The 22,543-nt window shown below is 44.0% G+C and overlaps 1 protein-coding gene across 3 annotated transcripts in view; it reads left to right on the top strand.

The window, feature by feature from the left end:
* Window positions 1-4,724, top strand: part of ATG2B (autophagy related 2B) — a 92,730-nt gene extending 88,006 nt beyond the window's left edge. For all 3 annotated transcript variants that reach the window (XM_074996558.1, XM_074996559.1, XM_074996560.1), the window contains one exon: window positions 326-4,724. In XM_074996558.1, coding sequence (XP_074852659.1) covers window positions 326-556 — 231 coding nt within the window. In that variant the 3' untranslated portion in view covers window positions 557-4,724. The remainder of the gene's footprint in view (window positions 1-325) is intronic.
* Window positions 4,725-22,543: the final 17,819 nt, after the last annotated feature.

The following is a 22,543-nucleotide window of genomic DNA, read 5'->3' on the forward strand; positions in this document are numbered from 1 at the left end:
GTAATGCACTCCATGGGGGTTTCAGTTCCAAAGCACACTATTGTGTTGCACATTAATTGGTCCATGTAGACTCTGGTGGTGCACTTTAACACAATGCTGTTTGAAACAGTCCACTGAAGTGCACTAGGGAACAATTCATGCACAGCTGCAGGCTATACAGAGAACAATTTACGTACAACAAGTTAGTGTGGTTTAGAAATCACAGTCCCATAGAGCATATTATCCCACCAGGTAGACAAGCCTGAACTGAAGTTGTCTATAACATTTAAAGAAATGAGATTTTCTTTTTAGGTAATTGTGGGTTTTTTTACTTTAATTTTCCAAGGGAATTACAGACACTGCCCAAACCATCTATGAAACTGCTGCTCGAGAGCATGAGAACAGAGGGGTAACGGGAGCAGTAGGAGGAGTCCTCTGCCAAATTCCACGAGCTGTGGTGAAACCTCTCATTGTTGCAACAGAGGCAACCTCAAATGTTTTAGGTGGAATGAGAAACCAAATCCGGCCAGATGTGCGTCAAGAAGAATCACAGAAATGGCGCCTTGCAGAAGATTGATATTTTAAATGACTCAGCATGAGGATAATGATGCTGGAAATACATAATATTATGTCCCAATGGCAGCTCTACATGGAACTCATTTCATTTTATTATACTCATCTCAGGAATGAGAAGGTTCCAGATAATTTAATATCAGAAAATTCAACCAAAAAGTTCCGAAGTGAAAAGCAAATTAGTTCTTGCCTTTGGACATGCTGCATGTTACCAATACATTTGGTGGCTAGTATCAAACTGTCAAACATATTTTCCTTGGTTCATTTGATTTACTGTTAGACTGAACAGCTCGTTTGTGACACTCTATCTTAAAAGTTTTCTTGAGCACGCTCTAAGAACTGTCCTCAGTAAAGGGCTCCATAGATGCTCTTCAGAAATGAAGGAGTAAGAGTTTTATTTTGAACATCAGACTTGGATAATAAGTCAGACTGAATTTCATAATTTCATGCGTGTGAGCATTGTTTTTAGTGTGGCACTTACAACAAAGAAAGTCTCTTTGTAACTGTTCAGAAAGTACGCTCAGTGTCCGTATGCTTGTGAACAACAGTTGTTCCTTCTAAATATCAGATTCCTACTTCGGTGGGTTTTTGGAGAACCTGAATGTTGCAGACATGTTCTGTTGTGTTGCACTTTAATGGATATGGCCTGTATATTGTGCTTTTTTATAACGTGAATAAAAAGTAATGTGCATTTTCCTTTATGATGTAGGAACTTATGCAAATTATTGAAAGGGACAACATTTGATGAAAATTTTAAAGGAAGAGAAACAATGCAATGTGTCTTATGTTTCTTTAAACTACTTATTGAATGAAAAATGCAAGTTTATTGTCTTCTGATCTACTGCCATCTAACATGAAATAACGATACTTTAAATTTCAAGCCGTTACTATACTGTTGTTAGTAAGAGGTTTCTATTTAGATGAAGTATCCTAAGCAGAGTGCAAAAAATACGATTTCATAATTTAGTTAAAATGATGTATAAAATATATATATATCAGTAATCTTCCCTTTATTTAAAGGTTACATTGTTACAAACTTGTTTTTGCCATTCTTCTAACATGGTATGTTTCAAATGCTTGTAATACAATATCGATTAGCTGAATGTCATGAGCAACAGTTCAGCTTCTGCTTTATTTATTATTTTCTTCTGAAGTAAAATAGTATTTACAAACTAGTTCTTTATTTCAAAAATGCCACATTTTACTGCTGCATTTATTAGATATATTAGAATCCACTTACGTGTGGCACCACTGTCACTGTCTTGTTGTGTCAATTAAGCATATTGTCAAAATTGAGAGGAGAGGCCATTTATCTTCCAGCCCCTCTCCTCACTCCCCCCCGCCCAAATCATTAAATTGTAATGACATGAACTATTATTGTATTGAAATAGAATTCTTAGTGGAATTCATCGTTGTTTGGATTTATGTTTTCCTTGTCTATTTGGTAATTTCTATATTGAAAGATCAGAAATCAGCATTTCATACCTGGGTAAGTGCACCATAACCATCTGACATCTCTTGAATGCATCCTGCATGTGGAATTATGTCAAAAGAAGTATATTGTAGCTGCAGTGATTACCATTTGCTACTACTAAGCTAATATTCCAGTATATCGATATAGCAATGCTGGTTGAGATGTGTCCAGATGAATTGCTGTAAACTGTAATAGACAGTGTAGATCTCAGACTGTTTTTGACATTGGATTTAAAGAAATGGCTAGTGAGTTTTACTTCATTTATAAATTCCCCATTGTCAAAGTGTAGAGAGCAATGTCCTTAAATTGTTATTTTTATGCAGATCCATCCTGTTAAGGTATAATTTTATATTTATATAAACTCTTGTTTTCATTAAGTTTCTCAACAGTTTACAACTTCAAAGTTCACTTTCAACTATTTTTGCTTTCTGTTTACTGCTTGCACCTTATTCAGCCTGCTTAGTAAAGCTGATCTATTTATGGCTAGCCTCTCATTTCTTCTAGACTAGAAAAATTCTATGTTAAAGTTGCAAGTGCTGAACAAAAAGTTTTAAATTTAAATTAAAACAATAAATTATACCTTTAAAGTAGGGCACTGTTTTAAAATGTGTTGTAGATGTGGATATCCTATGTCCTTACTAAAATCTTGTATAGGATATAGAAGAAGGGATTCTCTAAATATGCTGTTCATTACTGTAAGTGTGTGGGGTTTACCTTACAAAATACTCAGGCTAAGGTTTGTCTGAAACTTTGATTATAATGAGTGATACTTCTATGTATATGTGATTCACACACTTGCAGACGCAGTGCTGTATGTCTCCATTAGCATGATGAGGTTTATGAAAAGGTTATTGTGCTTGAGCTCTTCACTGTGACAAACTTTAATAGTTAACATTTTTCATAGCTCCAAATTAACTTAAACAGATCTGAGCACACCATGTAATGTTCCAGTGTAAAATAACATACACAATTCTATTTTGCTTGTTTCTCTATGCACATTCACAAATGGGCAAATGCTGACCAATGCTACCTTTAATACTGCTTAGTCTGATGCTAGCAGGCTCAAAAGCATGCTATTCTTAAGCATTGTGGCACTTCACACTATGGTGGCAAGTACCCTGGAAGTACTAGATGTAGAGATCACTTCCCAATTTTTTTAAAATATTTCCTCATAAACTTCGCTTCTGTGACTAAGAGGAGTCTATAACTGGCTTCATTCAGAAGCAGCGTCCATTTACTTTCAGATATTAGTTTAGTTGTTAAACTGCAGAATAGAATACAATTTGAATAATACAGAATACCCAGTTACTTTCACATAGGGGCATGTAGCCATGTCACTAATGACTACAGATTTGGTGGATGTGTGTGTTTCATTTTTTCATTGCTAAAAATATCTGTTCCAGTTTGTGTTGTATCTGTTGTTTGCTGTTGTAAAGTTTATTAGTGTTTAACGTCGCTAATGAGATGGGTTTTCTTGGTAAAGCGAAAGGTTATTTAAGGGCAGGACCACACCAACACACTAAATTCCTTTCTTAATAGAATTGCTCTAGACACATGATAATGTGATACTTAAAACTTAAGTACATTCAAATATTTTTGGGACACTTTGCGTTTTGTTTTTCTGTAAAACAACAATTAAATTCAGCAGTTAATTTAAATGAAGTGTATATTCCTAAGTATCCCAGCTCTTACAGCAACACAAGCTTTTTCAACATAATTATATATTAAATCATTTTGCACTCATCTTTTCATCTAGTTCAATCCATTTCCAGCCTTCACGATGTATGTTTTCCTCAGCTGTTTTAAATTGCTATGAATCTTGTTTACAAATTTTCAAAAAAACTCAATTAATTGCAGTAAGTAAATATTAATCATGTATTTACCCACCGTTTCCTGAAAAACAAACAGCCTAATATACCTTAGACAGAAAAGAAATTGTGTGTTTATGTATGTGCATATTTTACGTACTTGCAGTCACACTAGTTTTGTGGCATTGTTTGTATATAATTTGTTAGTGTAAAGACGTAACTTCAAAACACTCTTGAAAGGAATTAAAATATTTAATTTTCCTTTATTTTGCTTAAAGTATTTGTTCCTGCCATATATATATGAGAACTATTTTTAGATCATAACTTATTTGCAACCAATTTTGATGTGTATTTTAGTATATTAAAATGGTAAAAGCCTCATAGACGGTTCTGTTAAATATATTTAATGGAAAAGCTGTGGGTTCATATCAATACTCAATAAACGTTTTATTCTGTCTTAAGTCACTTCTAATCCTAAAGTATATATTTAATATAGAAAATGGCTTCTCTTTAATAAAGCAAAAGTTACTGTGAGAAAATATAAAAGCAGTTCAGCCTTTCACCTGACTTAAGTTGGTTTTGCTGTTATTTTTAAATTTAATGCTGTATATCTATGTCAAACAAGTATTAAGGTTGCAAAGTGTTTTAAAAAAATTAGAAAATGCCAGAATTAATGTTGCCTGTGCCTGTAATTCAGCCCTTTTCTGCATATGTCTTATGAACCAACTTTATCTTACCATACACTGTTTTTTCCCCCCATAAAAACCTTGCCTGATTTGGTCAATGGGAGATTACTTCTTGTATCCTACCCACCCACGGTTGGGTCCCAGGTCTTTGTTACTGCATATCATTCAAACCCTCCACTGAATGAATAGAATTATTACAATTAAAATTAAATTTAATTAAAATAATTAATTTCCTCATGACTGTTTTAATGGTGCTCTCACCATAACATCTAAGCACTCCACAATTAATTAATCGTCTCAACAGTACTAAGAGTAGGTGGTGGTATTTTGCATTTTTATAGCACTTCATGTGGTCAAAGCATAGCTCACTTGGAGTAATAAGTGTTCACCTCCTCTGCACCTCTGGTTCCAGGTGTCTCTTTCAGTTGGTGGCCATCTTGGAAAAGCTTAATTCAAATGACACCACAGCTTCACACAGGAACTCTTTAGCAGAAATCAGTTCTGCAAGGTGGCATTCAGCTGTCTAATCCAGGAGACAATCCTTTCCCATCCTGAAATCTGCTGTTTCATTCACCTCATCCCTTCCAACTAGTCTCTTTCACTATCCACCCTGAGGCATCGCCAGAACAGATCAATTTAGACAGGACCCTATGAAAATGGTATGGAAAAGTAGTATGAGATCATGTTATGCAGTCTATATCATAAGGCTAATACCCAGAGGAGATGAATTAAGTTTGCACTGTCCATTAAACAGACATCAGAGTTTTAATGTGGGCAGGACATATTGTTTTCCCTGAAGCTCACTCTTCGAAATAGCTGAGTTGTTTTGCTGAAACATATTTTAAAAAAATCATCCAGTGGCAGACACCCACCATGACAAATTTCCACTCCAGTTATCAGGCTGGCAAAGGTGAAAGGAGTGCAGCTTCCTGAAGACAGGATCTTTCACTTGGAAAGTGGTAAGTAACCTTAATTATATGCATTGCTATGAACAGTAGCTATAGAACAGGAACAATAGTAGTAGTATCTTATTTGTAAATGCTATGAAGTGAACTGTGTTTGCCAAGGAGAGAGCCTGTGAGGGCAGGCTTTCTAAAGACTGGATCCTTGTGGAATTTGGCAGAAGTCAGGATGTCAAGTTCCTTTTAGCATCTGAGTGTAACAGGAAAATGATAGGGTGTCTTAAGCATGAGCAGCTACTTGAGACCCAAAAGGATAAGCCTGGAAAGTTAACATGCTATCCCCAAACTCCACTGCAAGTCAAGCCCAGTGACTAGGTCAAACTATACAGAGAGGAAGGTTGGCTGCTGGTCAGGATATCTAAGCATATTTTATCTTACAACAGTGGCATAGACTGCCTGGTACTGAAAGGTTTTATGCAATGAAATAAAGAGAAATTAGTTTAAACATCTTTATTTACATTTATGTGAATTGGAAGCAACCCCCTGTTTGGACAATCATAGACTTGTTGATTGGGTTATTTCAGTGTATTTGATGCACTTCTCAACAGATTCCAACATATGAAAAAAGTAACTCTTTAAACATATTGCATCAAAATAGGATGATCAGTAATGTCGTGCACCTGAAGCCACACAGTCAGAAGTTTTGAGAAGGGAGTCTAGACAGGGTCTTGCAGAACTCCCCATGGTGGATTGCAAATGTCCCCCTGGGTGCTCACAGCTGAGCATTCTGGGAGCTGCAAATACCCTTCCTGGTTCTGATAAAGCAGCTCTCAATGGGCTTCAGATGATCTTGGCATTTTGTTTGGAAATCTTGCTTCCTTTTCTTTTTCCCATTCACACATCTTAGTAAACAGCCCCCAGTGTGGCACTTACCCCTGCATCTTGTGAGTGCAGCCTCCCATTCATGCTGGGCCTGCCTGAGCCATTCCTTTAGCACTCTACCTAGCTGGTGAGAACCTGTCCCTGGCATCTTAGTGTGTTTCTCCCAAGGTGCTGATACATAATAGAGATGCCTTTGCCCAGGCATGGTTCAACTTTGCACACTGGCACTATATAATGTACCAGAGGGGTAGCTGCATAATTGCTTGTTATAGATAGTGTATATAATCATAACAGAGTAATAATCAAGATAACTCAGTCTCCCACTGATATAAAAGGTTTTGAGCGGCTCTATTTTCTTCCATAAGCACAATATTGAGAATATTGCTTTTGTTACCATTAACTGAAAATAGAGGAAAATAATAAGAATAAAAGTAACTGATTAATACATAAATAATAAAATTAATCAGAAAGAAAAGAAGTGGCAGCACTAGACCATGATATTAAAACACGTAAGTTAACTATTAAGTATATGATTAAAAAAATGGTGATGGTTTATAGTTTAAAAGTTTGGATTTAGCTGTGTGTACAATGTTGGCACATGGTTAAGGACAGTAAGGTGGCAGTTTTAAGCAGCTCAGCCTCTGGCCAGTGTGTGAGAATTTGGACATAGGTAAAGGTATTTCGGGTGGCTGTTGGCAAATATCTTAAGAGAAAAAGTAGCACTGTCTTTTAAAACAATCCCAGCACATTTCAGAAGGGGAAAAATTCTAATTGTGCTGCGTATAACCTTGTTACGTGTTAAAACATTAAAATAATAAATGTGTGCACTTATATTATTAAAACCATCTTCACTCTCTCCATCTTCTGTGGTCTCTGTTGCCTTAATGTGGTTCAAGTCCCTTATTGAACCACCAGAGCATGTGTCGGACAAAAAACTGGAATATTGGCCAACCTACTTGACACACCCTGAAAGTCTGTGAGTTCAGATGTGTTCTAGGGTTTCCAGGGGTCCACTTTTTGACTGGAACACCTGCTCAAAAGTGGACTTTGGTGGTTCTGGTCAGCAGTGCTCACCAGGCAACTAAAAGTCCAGGCAGCAGCACAGCAGGGCTAAGACGAGCTTTCTATGGCTCTCAGAAGCAGCCAGCATGTCCAGCTCCAGGCACAGGAGTAGTCATGGGGGTTCCATGCTTTGCCCGTGCCCCAAGTGCCAACTCCACAGCTCCCATTGGTTCGGCACCACAGCCAATGGAAACTGAAAAGTGACACCTGTGGGTGCAAGCAGCACAGAGCCCCCATGACTGACCCTGCTGGAGGTAAGCACCCAGCCACAGCCCACACACCAGACCCTGACTCAGCTCTGGGCCTCCTACAGCCCCAAGCCCCCTCCAAAATCCCAACACCTGCTCAAGCCTTGAGCCCCTTTGAATTTGAATATGTACTCGAGTACATATTCAAATCGGGCACATTAACACGTGGTATGAACAGAGACATCAACTACCTTACGCATAACAAGCACTGCTTCCTTCCTGTGCTGCTTGTACTTATCTCAAACCGGACAATTAGCATCTCCGCACCTCTCACCTTCCTTCAATCCTATTTGATTTGTCAGGTTCTTTGGCAAATTTTTTTTTTGGTCCTCTGTACTTATAAATGTCAGTGTGTATTGGAGGTGAAGTTCATCTGAAGAAGTGGGTCTGTCCCACAAAAGATCATCACCAAATAAATCATTTTGTTAGTCTTTAAAGTGCTACATTTCTGCTGCTTTGTTTTGTTGGAGTACAGACTAACACGACTACCTGTTAGTATTAAAGAGCAGAAATTCAAGTTTTCCTGCAGAGGGCGATCAGTTGCTGTTTCTTGGTCAAAGCTGAACCGGTCTGAAAGGCCTTCTGTGCTTCTTGTGCAACCGGACATGAAACACATTGCACATCCAGACATTGCTCATCTCAAACATTCAACACTCATGAATCAGGGTCTCCAAATCATGAGATGAATGTAACAGTTGTCTTTTATTTGAAATAACTATTCATTTCTCTTTCACTCCCTCCTGATTTCTGAGCCTTCAGGCTCTGCTCATCTCAGTCTCAACTATTCCTTCCCACCCACCAAGGCTAGCAAAATCTTTCTCTGAATTAATGCTGGCTCTCATGCAACCTTCTGATTCCATCATCCCAGGCTTTAAGACAAGCTCAGTACCATGAGTCTCAGAGAATTGGCATTTGTGTTTTGCTTAAACTTACACAAGCATTGAATCCACCATTAGATGTGTCTAGTTATAGTTAACTTCTGAGTCCCAAATCATCCCAGATTCAGACCTCCATCAGGGAATTGGCCATTCCCTAGCGTCAGTTAAAGCAGCTTCAAGTCTGCTATAATTTACTCCCAGCTTCCTGGGGCATACTCCAGCCGCGAGGGATTACACTGGCATAACCATGCCCAGGGGTCAGCAACCTGTGCCTCTGGAGCCATGTATCTCTTTAAGGAATGATTTGCAGCTCCAGATGCTGTGAAGACCCTGCCCTGCCACTGCTGAATCAATAGCAGCTATCTCTAGCCTGGCCAGCACTGGACTCTGCCTTCTCCCCTTGCATCTGGCCAGGTGTAGCATGGGGTGGGGCTCGCCAGTGCGTGGCTGGGTGAGGTGGAAGGTGAGGCAGGGGCTATTGCTAGGCTAGGGTTACCATACATACAACCCTTCTAGGCTAGGGTTACCATACATCTGGTTCTTCCCAGATATGATCTCCTTTTTTTGCCTCTCAAAACTCTGTCTGGTTGGGTTTTTTTAATTTCTAAACATGTCTGGGCATTTACAGGCACCTGGACGCCAGCCGTGGAGCTGGAAGAGATGAGCAGCAGAGGCTGCTTTGCCTTGCAAACTGCATGCTGCAGGGGGCGAGGACCAGGCAGGACATACTAGGATGTCCTAGTATGTCCTGCTATGTCTAGGTAGGAGAAGGGGTGGAGGAAGGAGAGGTCAAGGGGCAGCACATGTGTGCCCGGACTCAGGCAGTGTAAAGGCGCTGAGCCAGAGCTGGGCTGGGAAACCAAGGAGGGAGGTGATGGGTTAGAAACAAGTCATGGCTCAGGGAGTGGGTGGCAAGAGCCAAGTGCCAGCAGAGAGGGCCCGGGGCTGCAGCTGCTCCCCTGCCACGGTGTGTGTGTGATACACCCCTTTCCCCAACACGGCTGGCAGCTGGGCAGGGGCTGGGGAGTTGCCAGGCAGTAGGGTGAAAGCAGCTCCCCTGCTCCCTCTCCCGGCACAGACAAGGAGGAGAGCTTGGGAGCTGTTGCTGCAGCAGGAATGTGACTGCTTTCTCCATCCCCACCTGACCCTCTACTTTCCCTCTTCCTCGGTAGCCCACCATGGTCCCTCACTCCCTCTTCACATCTGAGTGGGGGTGAGGATGTGAGTGAACTGGTGTATGGCAGCAGGAGGTGATCAGGCTATGGCCTCTTGGTGGTACATGGCTTGTGGGGAGGGGAAACTGCAGCCAGAGCACGCAGTGCTGGGGGGTAGCCATGGTGGGCAGGGTGGGGGGAGGGGTGCAGTATCATGGGATGCAGCTGTAGCACAAGTGGGAGTGGTGGCTGTGAGCCTGGGGTTGCTCTGTGGGGGTGGGGCAGTTGTGCATGCAGAGGTGATGACGTGAGGGAAAGACTGCAGGGGGAGGACTGTTTTGTGTTCGCTTGCGTTGCCGCTCTTGAAGTGGTGATTTTGTAACTGAATGTGAATAAATGGCTCTTCTCCCTGTTTTGGTTGCAGACCCCTGGCCATACCCTAGCCACTTCCTGTTTGCTCCAGACACATCCCCTACAGTGAGGCCAATGCAGGGGCAGCATGGGATCCACAGTCTTGCTTGTCATTCAGGGATTCACCCCGTATCGGCAAGAGGAGGAGCAGACAGAATTGCTGGGCCCCTGGGGAAGGTGGTGGGGCTCCAGGCTCCTGGAAAGGGCAGGGCCTGAGGCAGAAGGGGCAGGGCTGGGGCATCTTGCACCATCTACAGCGTGGCATGCCATGTCCCCTGGCAACCTTGAGAGCTGTCCAGAGTGTAACATGTGGCACTCCAGTGGTGATTTAAAAGGTCCAAGACCCTAGCCACCATTGCTGCTGTGGTCACAGTGGTGACTGGGAGCCCTAAACTGTTTTGAATCACCAGGCCCCATGGCAACTACCCACTTTGCTCCCCACTTCTTGTACCAGCTCCCATCCCCACTCATTGGCAGGTCTGATCAGCCTTACAGCTGGAGTGTTCTCCCAGGATGGCACAAGAGCTGATATATGGGGTCTGAGGGTCTGACCCACGTACATCCTATTCTAAATGCCTGACTGAAGTAGTGGTGTGGTTCATAATCTGGATGCACAGTCTAAATGCACCCCCAAAAAGAAATGTTAACTAGTTTTTAATCTCCTAACCGGCCTCCTAGTATGTTGCAAGGGATACAAGATTTGTTCACAAAGCGAGTTCATACATGAGACTGAATTTTGGGATCCAGCTGTGTGAATACTGCTACAGGTGGGAGGGAAGTTCCATTACCTCAACTTCACAGAGGGGAGCTGAGACAGAAGGAGGCTATGCTATTTGCCCAGGGTCACACGGGAATTCTGTGGTAGAAGAGGGTGTAAAACCCTCTTGCAAGGCCTAAGCAGGCTAATGCCCTAACCAGTGGGCAATAGTCCCTTCCTCCTTTTTCTCAGGATTGTTGCTTTTCAATTGCTACCTCTTGGTAACAGGAGTGCCTCTTACTATGTCAGCATATAGTGCCCAGCATAATTAATCTCACACTTAGGGGTAGGGGGCAGGGTTTGGCATATCTTAATTCCATGGCCTCCATTACTATAATATCTGTGAGGTAAAACAGTACTATTATCCCCATTCACAGATGGGGAATTGAAGCACAGAGTAAGCGTCTTTACCAAGGTTCCCCAAGAAGTGTGTCCTGCTTTCTTGAGTCCTAGGCACTAACACAGTACAAATACATATGAATACTGTCCCTCCTTCCAAATTTTACAGAGGCATGGGCTGGAACCACAGCAGTTTGTCATACTTCACATTCCCCAGGATGGAGTTCCTGAATCTATGAAGTCATCAGCCTTCTCAAACATAAGCCTTACAGACATTCTCTTGGGAGGAGATGATTTCGAGTCAGGGTTTTGAGGGGTCTTTGGTGTCCATTTGCCATGTTTAATAACTGAGATAGCGGATGAGTGAACAGAATTTTCCTTTATGAGCACAAAGTAGAAGAATTGATGTGTGAAAACTGTTTTTTCCTTGTTGTTTTGTGCCTTACAGGTTTATATGGATGTTCTTCATGGCATATTCTAGTATGACCCAAAATGAGGAAAGCACATTCTTAGCCAAAACTGATGTCATGTATGAAACCATTATGACTTTTCCATTATCCTGCACCTTTTTGTTTCCAGCTCAGAGGATCTCATGGTAAATTCTAGAGTAACTACTGCAAACACTTAATCCAATCTTTGCATGGTGTTTACACAAAACTACATAAACAGGCCACTAAAGGGTACGAAGTAACATGTTAGACTCTTATGGTGCTCTTTCATAGAGACTTCAGCTTAGTTCGTTTTTGGTTTTGTTGTCTTTATCTTGAATGAAAGGACAACTTGTCTACATGGAGACTCACTCCACAACAAGCTGGGCTATGAATCTGCAGCACCCCATCAGCTTGCTGTACATGAAGCAGCCTTGTGGCCCTGCTGCCACGCACAAAACATTCCATAATATTCCGCTGTGTTGCTGTTTCAAAGTGCATTATGGAACTTCTAGTGTGTGTGGTAGCAGGGTCCAGGGTACACAGGTGGATCTGGAGGCACTTCACCAGTTCTGACTGCTGGGACCGGTTGGTCATGGGGCAGTGGGATGACCAGCTGTGGCTCCAGAACTTCTGCATGCAGAAGGAGACCTTCCTGGAACTCTGTGCCTGGCACGCCCCCAACCTCCAGAAACAGACTCCTGGCTGCAGCCTACCATTTGCTTGGAGAATCAGGTTTCAGTCACCCTCTGGAAGCTCACTCTCCCCACCTCCCCCCCGGTCAGCTACTGCTTGGTGGGAAACCAGTTTGGCAGGGGGAAGTCCACTGTCAGGGCTGTCCTCGTGGAGGTAAGGAGGGCTGAAGACCCTGCACAGAGAGCGGGTGGATGTCCAGCCAAAGGGGATCCCTCAGGAGGTGGGGTCAGATGTGACGGGGGTGGGGGAAACACCCATCCCCAGGCAACCATGCTGTCCTACCCACATACAGCCCTAGTGCTGGGGGCATGGCATCACAAGGATGCTCCCAGAGAGCTTGGGGGGATGGGGACCCCCTCTGCAGGTTGTGACAGCCATCAACACCATTGTGCTGCAGAGGGGCGCCTGTCTGGAAGACGTAGATGCAGTCATAGCTGTATTTGCCACCCTGGGGTTCTTGAACTACATTGGGCTTATTGCTGGAACCCATATCCCAGGCCATACTCTGAAAGGTACTTCCACACTTCAGGCAAGGTCCATTGCTGTGGGTGGCCTTGGTCAGCTGACTTGGGCTAGCCAGGCTTGGGCTACAGGGCTGAAGCCTGGCTCTGAAACATCACAACAGGGTGGGGCTTAGTCAGGTTTGGGCTGGAGCTCAGGGTCTGTATCTACTGCTCTTTTTAGTTCCACACCCCAAGCCCAGATCAACTGATCCCAGGTTCTGATATTGGTGCTGGGGATGGTTTCATTGCAGTGTAGATGTTCCCTTACAGGTGAGAGGCCCCTAGAGCACATCATTTAACAGCAAGCTGCAAGAAATGGCAGAATCATGCTGTGGCTCTCTGGTGATTGCTACTCCCAGCCAAATGAGAGGGGAATCTATTAGCAAATGCTTACAGAATGGCAATCATGGAGCAATATATAGCCTTTAATAGAAACATTTCGGTAACTAAACTATTGCCCTTGGACATACTATCCATTTAGTAACAGAAGAAAATTTCATATGGATTCAGTGGTCACAAAGCTCTGCCAAAATATCCTTGATGAAACTGCATTCCTGTCACTCAGGTCAAGGGCCCTTCAAGTGTGTGCTGTGGTGGAAGGGAAATAGATGTTTTAGTTTTGCTGTCACCTGACCTCGCCTGCAGCCTTGACAGAATCATGAAGAGAGCTCTTGTTCTCCCTCCCCGACCTGCACACACTGTACTTCTCTTCCCCTCCCCCATATCTCCATCTCCCCATGCTTTGTGGTCTTACATCTTATCTCTGCAGAGCTCCATTGGGAACATGTCAGGGCCACCCCTGAAGTGGATGGAACGTTGCCGAGAGTCTACTTGCCTCAGCAGCCAGGAGCGTTGCCTCTTCTTTGTTCTCTTCCCTGTGCCCCCATAAGGGAAGCAATATCCATAGCTGTTTTCATTTTACCTGCATTCTCTTGTCCTATCCTGTAGTGCTTTAGCAGGAGACATGACTACTATGCTATTCTATCATCTGTGGATCACATTCAATACCAGGGGTACAGAATGCCATCAACTGCATAGGAACATGTATGGTCACTGGATCTGGCACAACAAACATGGTCAGAGTGCCTTCTGGCAGGAGTGCAAATGGCACCAATAGCCCCAGACAGGCCCTGTCAATCTTGTGCAACTCAGCATCCAGTTTTCCCCAGCTTGTGAGCAGGAGCTGGCAGATTCCTGCCCAGCAGGGTAGGCAGGCAGAGCTGACACACAAGCACAAACATTTGCTGCTACTCTAGCCATCTGCAAGACCATCACTCTCTACAGTTGGCAGCAGCTGCTGCTTTGTTTTTTTTTTAAATGCTTCTGTTTTAACAGTTCAGGAAATGGAGCTAGTGCTGGCCTGCCATGCCTGCAACCCTTTAACCCCAGAGCAACAACAGGGCTTCTGGGGCAGGACCAGCTCTGGGACACAAGTCAAACAAATGGTGAGGTCAGCGGTGGCAGGACACCCTCAGTTGAGAAGGGGACCACAAGAAGGCAGACTATGGGCTTGTCTCCACTACTGGGCAGATCAACCCTGCAGTGATTGACCCACCAGCTACTGATTTATTCCCTCTGCTTAGATGTGAATAATTGACCTCCAGATGCTCCCCCCTTGACTCTGGTACTTCACCAGGACCAGAAGAGTGGCTGACCCCCACTGACCTTAGTGCATGTGTAATGCTGACAGACCTTGGGTTGCCAGCACCAGGGACAGAACCTGCAAGCATTGGGTCTAAAGTCCTCCACTCTACCACACGAGCTAAAGGTCAGCTGCCTCTCAGCCCAAGCTGCCGAGCAGAGACTTCACTCGCCCCAGATGAGGTCTCAGTGCCTCTGGGTACTACACATGGCAGATGCTGGGGTGAGTAGTTTGACTTCAGCTTCACAAATAGCACAGCTGAAGTTGCACAGGGTAGATCAGTGGTGGGGGTGGAATAAGGGGGAATTAGTGTAGACAAGGCCTGAGGCTCTGGGGAAAGGGAAACAGGCAAACCCTGCTGCTCCTTTAATAGGAGTACAGCAAGGATTAAGCTATGCAGCTTAAGTATCCCCAGCTGTTTCTCAACAGGAGAAGGAAGAGTGAAGTAGCTGAGTAGCTGTAGTATTTACACAGGCTGGGGGAATGACAAGGAGATGGAGCAGGCTCTGAATGAGGATTTTGGAGCTAGAGGGCCTCTGGTATACAGGGGAGGGGAACAGCAACCACAAAGCAATCCCCTGTCCATCCAGGGGAGACAACGTGGATTTGAATGGGCAGAACTGGGAATAGAAATGATTCTGGGGCAGGGGTGGAATTGACTTGACTGGCCACCTTGCAATTCCCACAATCAATGGGAATTGTGAATGCAAGAGTTCAGGGGTGAAAGAGTGGGTGTCCATGGCAGTGTAAGTACTGCTCACCTGGATTACTAGGTGTAGTCCTTCTGCATGAAGTTGACAGGTATGGCTAAAGTAGATCGGAACGGGAGGGTTGCTATGCCTCCCAGCAATGAGGAAGAAGAGGGAGAACTGTGCTTCCCTCAGACCATGTGGTTCCATCTCCTGCCCCTAGCTTCTTGTGTACTTTAGAGCCTAGCTGCCAGAGGAAACTTTTCAGTTCTGTTCCTCACACCTTTGACCAGACAAGGTGGAGTGTGAACAAGTTGTGCCTATTGATCCAGAGAGACACACAGTCCCTGACTATCTGGGCCCAGCTACATCATGTTGTTGTTTTCTCTGCCCTCATAATTCCTCCCAAGATAGGATGGCCAGGGCAGCATTTGTGGTTGTGTGGAAGCAGGTGGCAGGTTGTTTCTAGGACTCATATCTCAGAGGCAGAAAGGAACAGATCTGGGATGATCCTAAATTCATAAAACTGGACTGCTGGAAGTATGCACTGACTACTGTGACAGTACTAAGGCTCAGTCACCATGTGACCACACCACTGCCACCAAAGTGGAAGACTCTTACCTGTGCTTGCTGGGGCTGGCTCTCTGGCACTCTCCTCTGGGCTATGCCAGAGTTGGCTTTACTTTGCAGGTTAACAGTAGATGCAGCCTGATTCCACAAGTCCCCTGAAAGTTTGCATCTTATGAGATCCAGTCCCTGACGTTAGCTACTCACAGAAATTCCAGATCTTCTGCCCCTAGCATTTACTCCAGTTCTCCCTTACGTTGCCAAATGGAACCCCAAGGCACTGAGACCACTGACAAGGGAGAGTGAAGCTTTAGCTGAGGGCCAGCTGGCTTTTAGCTCATGCAGTAAAGCACATGGCCCCTGAAGTCACAAGTTCATTCCCTCCTGCTAATGACTCACTGGCTTTACACATACACGATTAGAAGGGGTAATGTTAGCTAAGTACACTCTTAAGTTGCTGGACTACTCCTGGAGGAAGAGCTAGGGAGCAGAGAATCGTTTGTGAGCAGGTTCAGCTGTGCCCAAGTAGGCAAGACCCATAAAACCAGGTGACTGGAAAACTTAGGGACTACTGCTGCTTGGGAAAGGTAGTCTCTTAGAGGAAAGAGAGCAGAATAGTTATAGGCTGGAAGGCTGTGGTGGCTGGGGTTACACCAAGGAGGAGGGTTTAAAGTGTGTTCACCCAAAATAAAGAAGAGAAACAAGAGATTTAGGAAAAAATCCAGGGAAGGAGGGTTAAGAGTAGTAAGAGGAAAGCCCAGAGCTGCTGGGTGTAGGGTCCCTGGACTGGATTCTGGAGTAGAGGGCAGGCCTGGGTTCCTGTCCTAGTCACTGAGGCAGTGACTGAGAAGATTACCTTGGGCTGCAGAAAGAAAGACTGATATCCCCCAGAGGGGCAAAAAGACTGGGTGCCTTAGCTGAGTCAGGAAGAGGATGTTGAGGTTCCTAGAAAATGTGAGGGAGGGAGGGAGAGAGGGTGAGTGGCAGGGGTGACCCAGAAAGTTAGCCATGACAGCGGATCACAAGAGTGACCAAGCTGAGGCCCCAAACAAGTTCTGAGGGCTGCACCATGTGACTCCTGCAGCCCACACACCCTTTCTAAGAAAACTAGTGGGATTAATCAGAAATGAGAAAGTTATGGACACTCTTGTTTACACTACTAAACAAATTGCAAAATGTGAAGCTGGGTTGACATTTATTAGTTACTTTTCCTATTTAATAACATAGGGTCCCTCACCCAAATTTTCAGTCTTTTGTGGAGCTGACTGGCTTCCCAAGAATCAGGATCCAAACATTCAGCAAAATATTACAGCTCCACAAAGGTTTTCCTTAATGAATAGATGCAGAGTGCCTTTCCCTCCTCTGTGCTGTATTGAACATAGACTAGTTTCTCATAACTGACAAATCCTGTCTTGGGGCAATGTTCATTTTTAACCTTCAAGTAGCTTGTCCTTAATGGTTTCCCACTGAAAGTCTTAGTATTGTGAAAGGTTATACAGCTGATCTTTGCACTATACTACTGGCCAAACTCAGCAAGTTGGCTATACCCCCTGCCTGCATGGGCCAGTGCTGAGACACATTATTCCTTGATGACTTTTACATAAAGTTCATATTGAGTAATTTCAATATAACTGCACCATTCTGTAATTATCTCTCAAATGTGCATCTCACAAAGACTATGAATATTGATGAGTTGCAAGTTTTCTGTAGCTACCTGACATGTTATACTTTGTGGATCAATTTCTAAGACGTTTGGTGTCATGAATTGTTTAGGTCTGAGGATAAATGTTGGTAAAGTACAGGGGACCTTATACTAAGAAGCCTCTGTGCTACAAGCTCACTTGCAGAGCTCCTGCAACAACTATCTCAAAAAAAGTTGATCCCAGGAAAATCTGGAGAAGTGGCTACCCTATGTATCTGCTTTCTAGCCTGTCTCTTGCAGGCTTCCAGGACTCAGATACTGTAGGTTGCCTGGTACAGTATGGTCAGCTCTCTTTGGCCAATGCCCGAATGCTGCTGCCTGCCTGAGCCTCTGAATGCCTTCTATCTGAGTTGTAAGCATGGGTTGGGGGTAACTAAGGGTATCAGAGATATGAGTGCAGCTCACCAATATGTACCTTGTGCTAGCTTTGATCTAGCTAGCTCAAAACTACTTCAAGTAACAATAGCAGTGTAGCTGCAGCAGCACAGGTGTTGTGGGTCCTGTGTAGGTTTGTACTCAGGAGGTTAGTGTAGTATGTTATTGCGGCTACATTACTATCATTGCTCAAGGAAGGTCAAAACTATTTTGAGTCCTCTACGTGAAACTGAGTCACATCTCTGATGGCTCTACAGCTTGACTCTAACTGACTGATTACATGTTAGTGGGGCCTTCAACTGAGTGAGTCTCCAGGATTCCAGATGCAGGTGAACTGGCCTGATATCCTCCCTGCGGTATTCTGCTAATGTCTGTCAATCCTGACGCCAAGGGACTGACTCTAGTCATGCTTCCTGCAGCTCTTAAATATGTGGTTTCACTGCTAAGACCACAAGGCTGGCACAGTGATTGGTACTGCCCTGGCCTGAGAACCACTTGATCAAAGGACCTGGTGGTGTGTGTCACTTGTAGTTTCTAATCTGGATTACATGATCCTTGGGTTAGGGACTATTCATCTGAGTTCTCTATACACAGTAAATAGTAATCACCTCACTTCACACAGATCAAAGATGGAAATGATTTTCATTTTGTACAGAGATGGTCTGGATTGGAATTAGTGATACTTTTGGTAGTATGGATTCTGTAATAATGCTCCATATCCTATCGCTAAAGAACCTCTGTAGTATGGTTTCTAGAGCTGTCCAAAGCAGCAGGGTTTGGGTTTATGCACCAGGTTTAGAGCTGAATGTTAATGTATCATCTCACTAGTACTTGTCAGAAAGGGTTTTCTCTGCTGCACTCAAAGGCATCCAGCAAACTACATGATATAAATTAGAGATGAATAATGAAATGACACTGTGGACACCAATGAAATGTTCAGCAACCACATTCAATCTCTTTTAAAACATGTCTGAAGATGCAATGGGATGAAAACTACTAGTAGGTAGCCTGGGCAAGCAAGCAGAAGCTGGGAAACTGCTTTTCTTTTACTGTATGGGAGGGAATTTCATTCTCAATGTAGGTAATTGGCTGATGCCTTGAAGCATGATATTTTAGGAACATAATACACCACTAGGATCCCTCAGGGTTTTCAGCCCTAGCTCCTCCATCTCCAAACCACATCATACAATTCCACTCATAAATTTGTCCAGGTTTCTTAAAGCTAATTAAGATGTTTACTTCCACAGCTCCTGGTGGAAGGCTGTTCCAGAACCTCACCTTTTTGAAGGTTAGAAACCTTTTAATTTCCTACCTGAATTTGTTCATGGCCAGTTTTTACCTATTTGTTCTTGTGCTGATTATTATCCTTTAGCTTAAATAGCGCTTTACCATCCCTGGTGTTCACCCATGAAACATTCATATCCCCTCTCAATCTTTGTTTCACTAAGGTAACCAAGCTAAACTGTTTTAGTCTCCTTTTCTAAGATGGGCTTTCTGTTCCTTTTATCATCTTTGGTAGCTCTTCTCTACATCTGCTCCCATTTGAATGAATCTTTCTTGAACATGGATGATTACGCACAGTCTTTCTGGTGCCTTGTTCAATTATCCTTTCTCCCATGAGGTATATATTGACCTCAAATGTGTTCACGTGACCATTTTGCAAACTCTTTCTGGATTTGAGTTACCCAATCCGGGAACAAAATGAAACCATGTCCCTTAAGTGACAAGACACACAGTACAAATCATCAGCTGCAAATACTCAGAACAATTGTCTTAGGTTAGTCATTCATCAGCAAGCTGTATGCTGCAATATGTTAATAGAAAATTCACCAACAAGTTGAAAGAAAATACAAATTCTTATGCTAGAGTGTGTGCTTGCAGATAATCAGACAATGCAGCTCTATTTGGGAAATAAATGGTGTAGTTGTGCATGGTCTGATTGGGCTTGGTGTAGCTCACTATTAGTGAGGAGGTGGTAGAAGTAATTGTAAGCCCATTTTCTAGAACTGAAGTGCAGTGTAATTACTAAAAATGAACAGATTTAATATCAGTCCATAATATAAAGAGCAGAAGACTTCAAGCTCAGAATGTTGCAAATGAGAACTTGATACATCTGACACCTCAAGGTTCCTCTTGAATAACACTGTGGTTTCTCTTTCTATGAGAAAAAACAATAATGATTAAAGGGACACCAACAAGCACTGCAGTTTCATCTCCAAACTCATATGTAAGCACACAAAGCACATTAAAGAATATATTAAGACTGGGGGAAAGCCAAGCATTCAAAAGTTAGGAAACATCAACATTCAGGTTGCCTGGATTGAGGCTCTTCTGCCCATTTTCCGCAAGCTTGACGCCGGCTGCTCTGTCCCCTTGAATATTCCCCAGTCTTGTCTATTCCCCAGCCCTGAGTCCTCTTCCTCGTTCCATTCTCTTTACCTAGCCAGGCCCACTCTCCACTCCTCAGGCTTCTCATCTTATTCTCCCTCCTTGGGCTCCTCACTGATTTGGTGTCTCTCTCCCTTCACAGTTTCTTGTCTCATGCCCAGCCAGTCCCTGTTCTTTCCCTGAAACCCAGCCCCTCATCAGCCCTGTCTCTGGCCCCAATTCCATGCACACATTGTCCCAGTTTCTCCTGTGACTCCTCATCTGTGCACAGTTCTCCTCACCCACTCTCTCCCCAACTCCCAGTCCCAGTCAGTCCAAATCTTCACCCTCATTTGCTGTCCCCATGTTGCTTCTACTTCTGCTTTGGTCCCTTTCTCCCAATCCATGCCGGTCTCCACCACCATTTTCTATGCTCCTACCACACACTTTTGCTGAGTATTCTACTTTCCCAGGTTCAGCTTTTGTCAGCTCTGCACACAAGTCAGGCAGCTTCTCTTCCTTATACCACCTGCACTTGCCAGGAAGGTCACTAAGAACATGTGGGAAATAAGCTACTTACTCTCAACTTCAGTGCCTCCTGCAAACAGAGGCTGGAGCATCCTCCATGAAGGTGGAATCTTCAGGCACTTTAGCTGTGAAGCTCTAGCAAGTTTTTACTGACCATGTGAAAACTGATTTTTCCCCCACTAAATTTGGGCAGTTTTTCATGAGAATGGCAAGAGGCACCTCCCCAAGGAAGTATGTTTTACCTACAACAGCTCATGACCTAATAAATTTCTTAGTTTCTAAGTGCCACAGGACTGCTTGTTATTTGCTATCCTTTGCAAATTTCAAGTCCCTGCACTAAAGCACTGGGCCATAGAGTCTTCATCCCTGATCATTTTAAAATCCAGATGGGATGCTTTCCTAAAGGATATGCTATAGGAATTATTTTGGGGATGTTCTATGGCTTCTGCTACACTAGGGCCATATCTACACTAGCCCCAAACTTCAAAATGGCCACGCAGATGGCCATTTCGAAGTTTACTAATGAAGCGCTGAAATGCATGTTCAGCGCTTCATTAGCATGTGGGCGGCCGTGGCACTTTGAAATTGACGCGTCTCGCGGCTCGTCCCGACGGGGCTCCTTTTCCCATGAGCTGATGGGAATAAGGGGACTTCGAAGTAGGCGGGGTCCTTTCGAAAAGGAGCCCCATCGGGACGAGCTGCGCGGCGGCGAGGCGCGTCAATTTCGAAGTGCTGCGGCCACCTGCATGTTAATGAAGCGCTGAATATGCATTTCAGCGCTTCATTAGTAAACTTTGAAATGGCCATTTGCGTGGCCATTTCGAAGTTTGGGGCTAGTGTAGACGTAGCCTAGGTGATCACAGGGCAGCCAACAGTCATCACAGGCCCAGGGGCCTCATGCCCTCAAAAGGTGCAGGGGCCGGGGCAAGGGCAGCCAGCCCTTAGTGCTGCCCAGAGCATGGCTCTGTCCCCATCCCCAGTCCTTAGAAACCGAGCGGAGCGACAGAATGGTGCGCCCATGATTTTTCAAAGGGCCCCAGAGCTCCAGGCCCTTTTGAAATGCTGGACTGCTAAGCAGTTGTCCCCCTGCCCTTTCTGTTGGTGGGCCTGTCTGATCACAATGGTCTCTAGTGGCCTTGGAACCTACGAATCAAAGGCTCTCAAAGAAAATGTCTCTGGAATTTTTTGTTTAAATAAGCAAAACACATTTTTCCATAGCATCATTCATGGAAACAGATAAATCATTTTTGTTTGAAATGTTCAAGTAAAATTCAGGCTGAGGCAAACTCGGGGGCTGAAATTTTCCATGTGGAAGTGTTTGGAAAACACATAAGCAAGTACAACAGGGTCTCACAGTGGGAGGTGTTGGCAAATGGTTTTATTGCATTCACTTGAAACTTCAGCGAAAGACTTTGTTTCACTGTATAGTCTTAGCAGTCCCAACATGGCTGTACATGGGAACTAGAAGGGGAGACTGACTAGAAACCAAAGTGAAATGGAGCCGGTTGAGTAAAATGCAACAAGGAGAAATGCTGCGTAAATTGGGAAAATCAATAGAACTTATTTTGGGGATGTTCTATGACGTCTCTTGGACTAGGTGATCTTAGTGCAGCCAACAGCCACCACAGGCCCCAGAAGGGGCCGGGGCAAGGGCAGCTAGCCCTTAGTGCTGCCCAAAGCATGGCTCTGTCCCTGACCCCAATCCAAAGTGTCCTCAGTGAACCTGTCACGCCCTTGAAGAGTCACATGATTGGAATGTTGTGATTGGTATTTCATTTCACTTCACAGAGACCTGCAGTAATTCACACCCCATATTTACCAGTCAGCTCCATCCCATTGGACAATCACATTGCAAAGAAAAATCCCCCCTTCTTGGGGAGCTAAGATTGGGTG

This window comes from Carettochelys insculpta, chromosome 6 (assembly GCF_033958435.1).
Source record: "Carettochelys insculpta isolate YL-2023 chromosome 6, ASM3395843v1, whole genome shotgun sequence".
Lineage (NCBI taxonomy): Eukaryota > Metazoa > Chordata > Testudines > Carettochelyidae > Carettochelys > Carettochelys insculpta.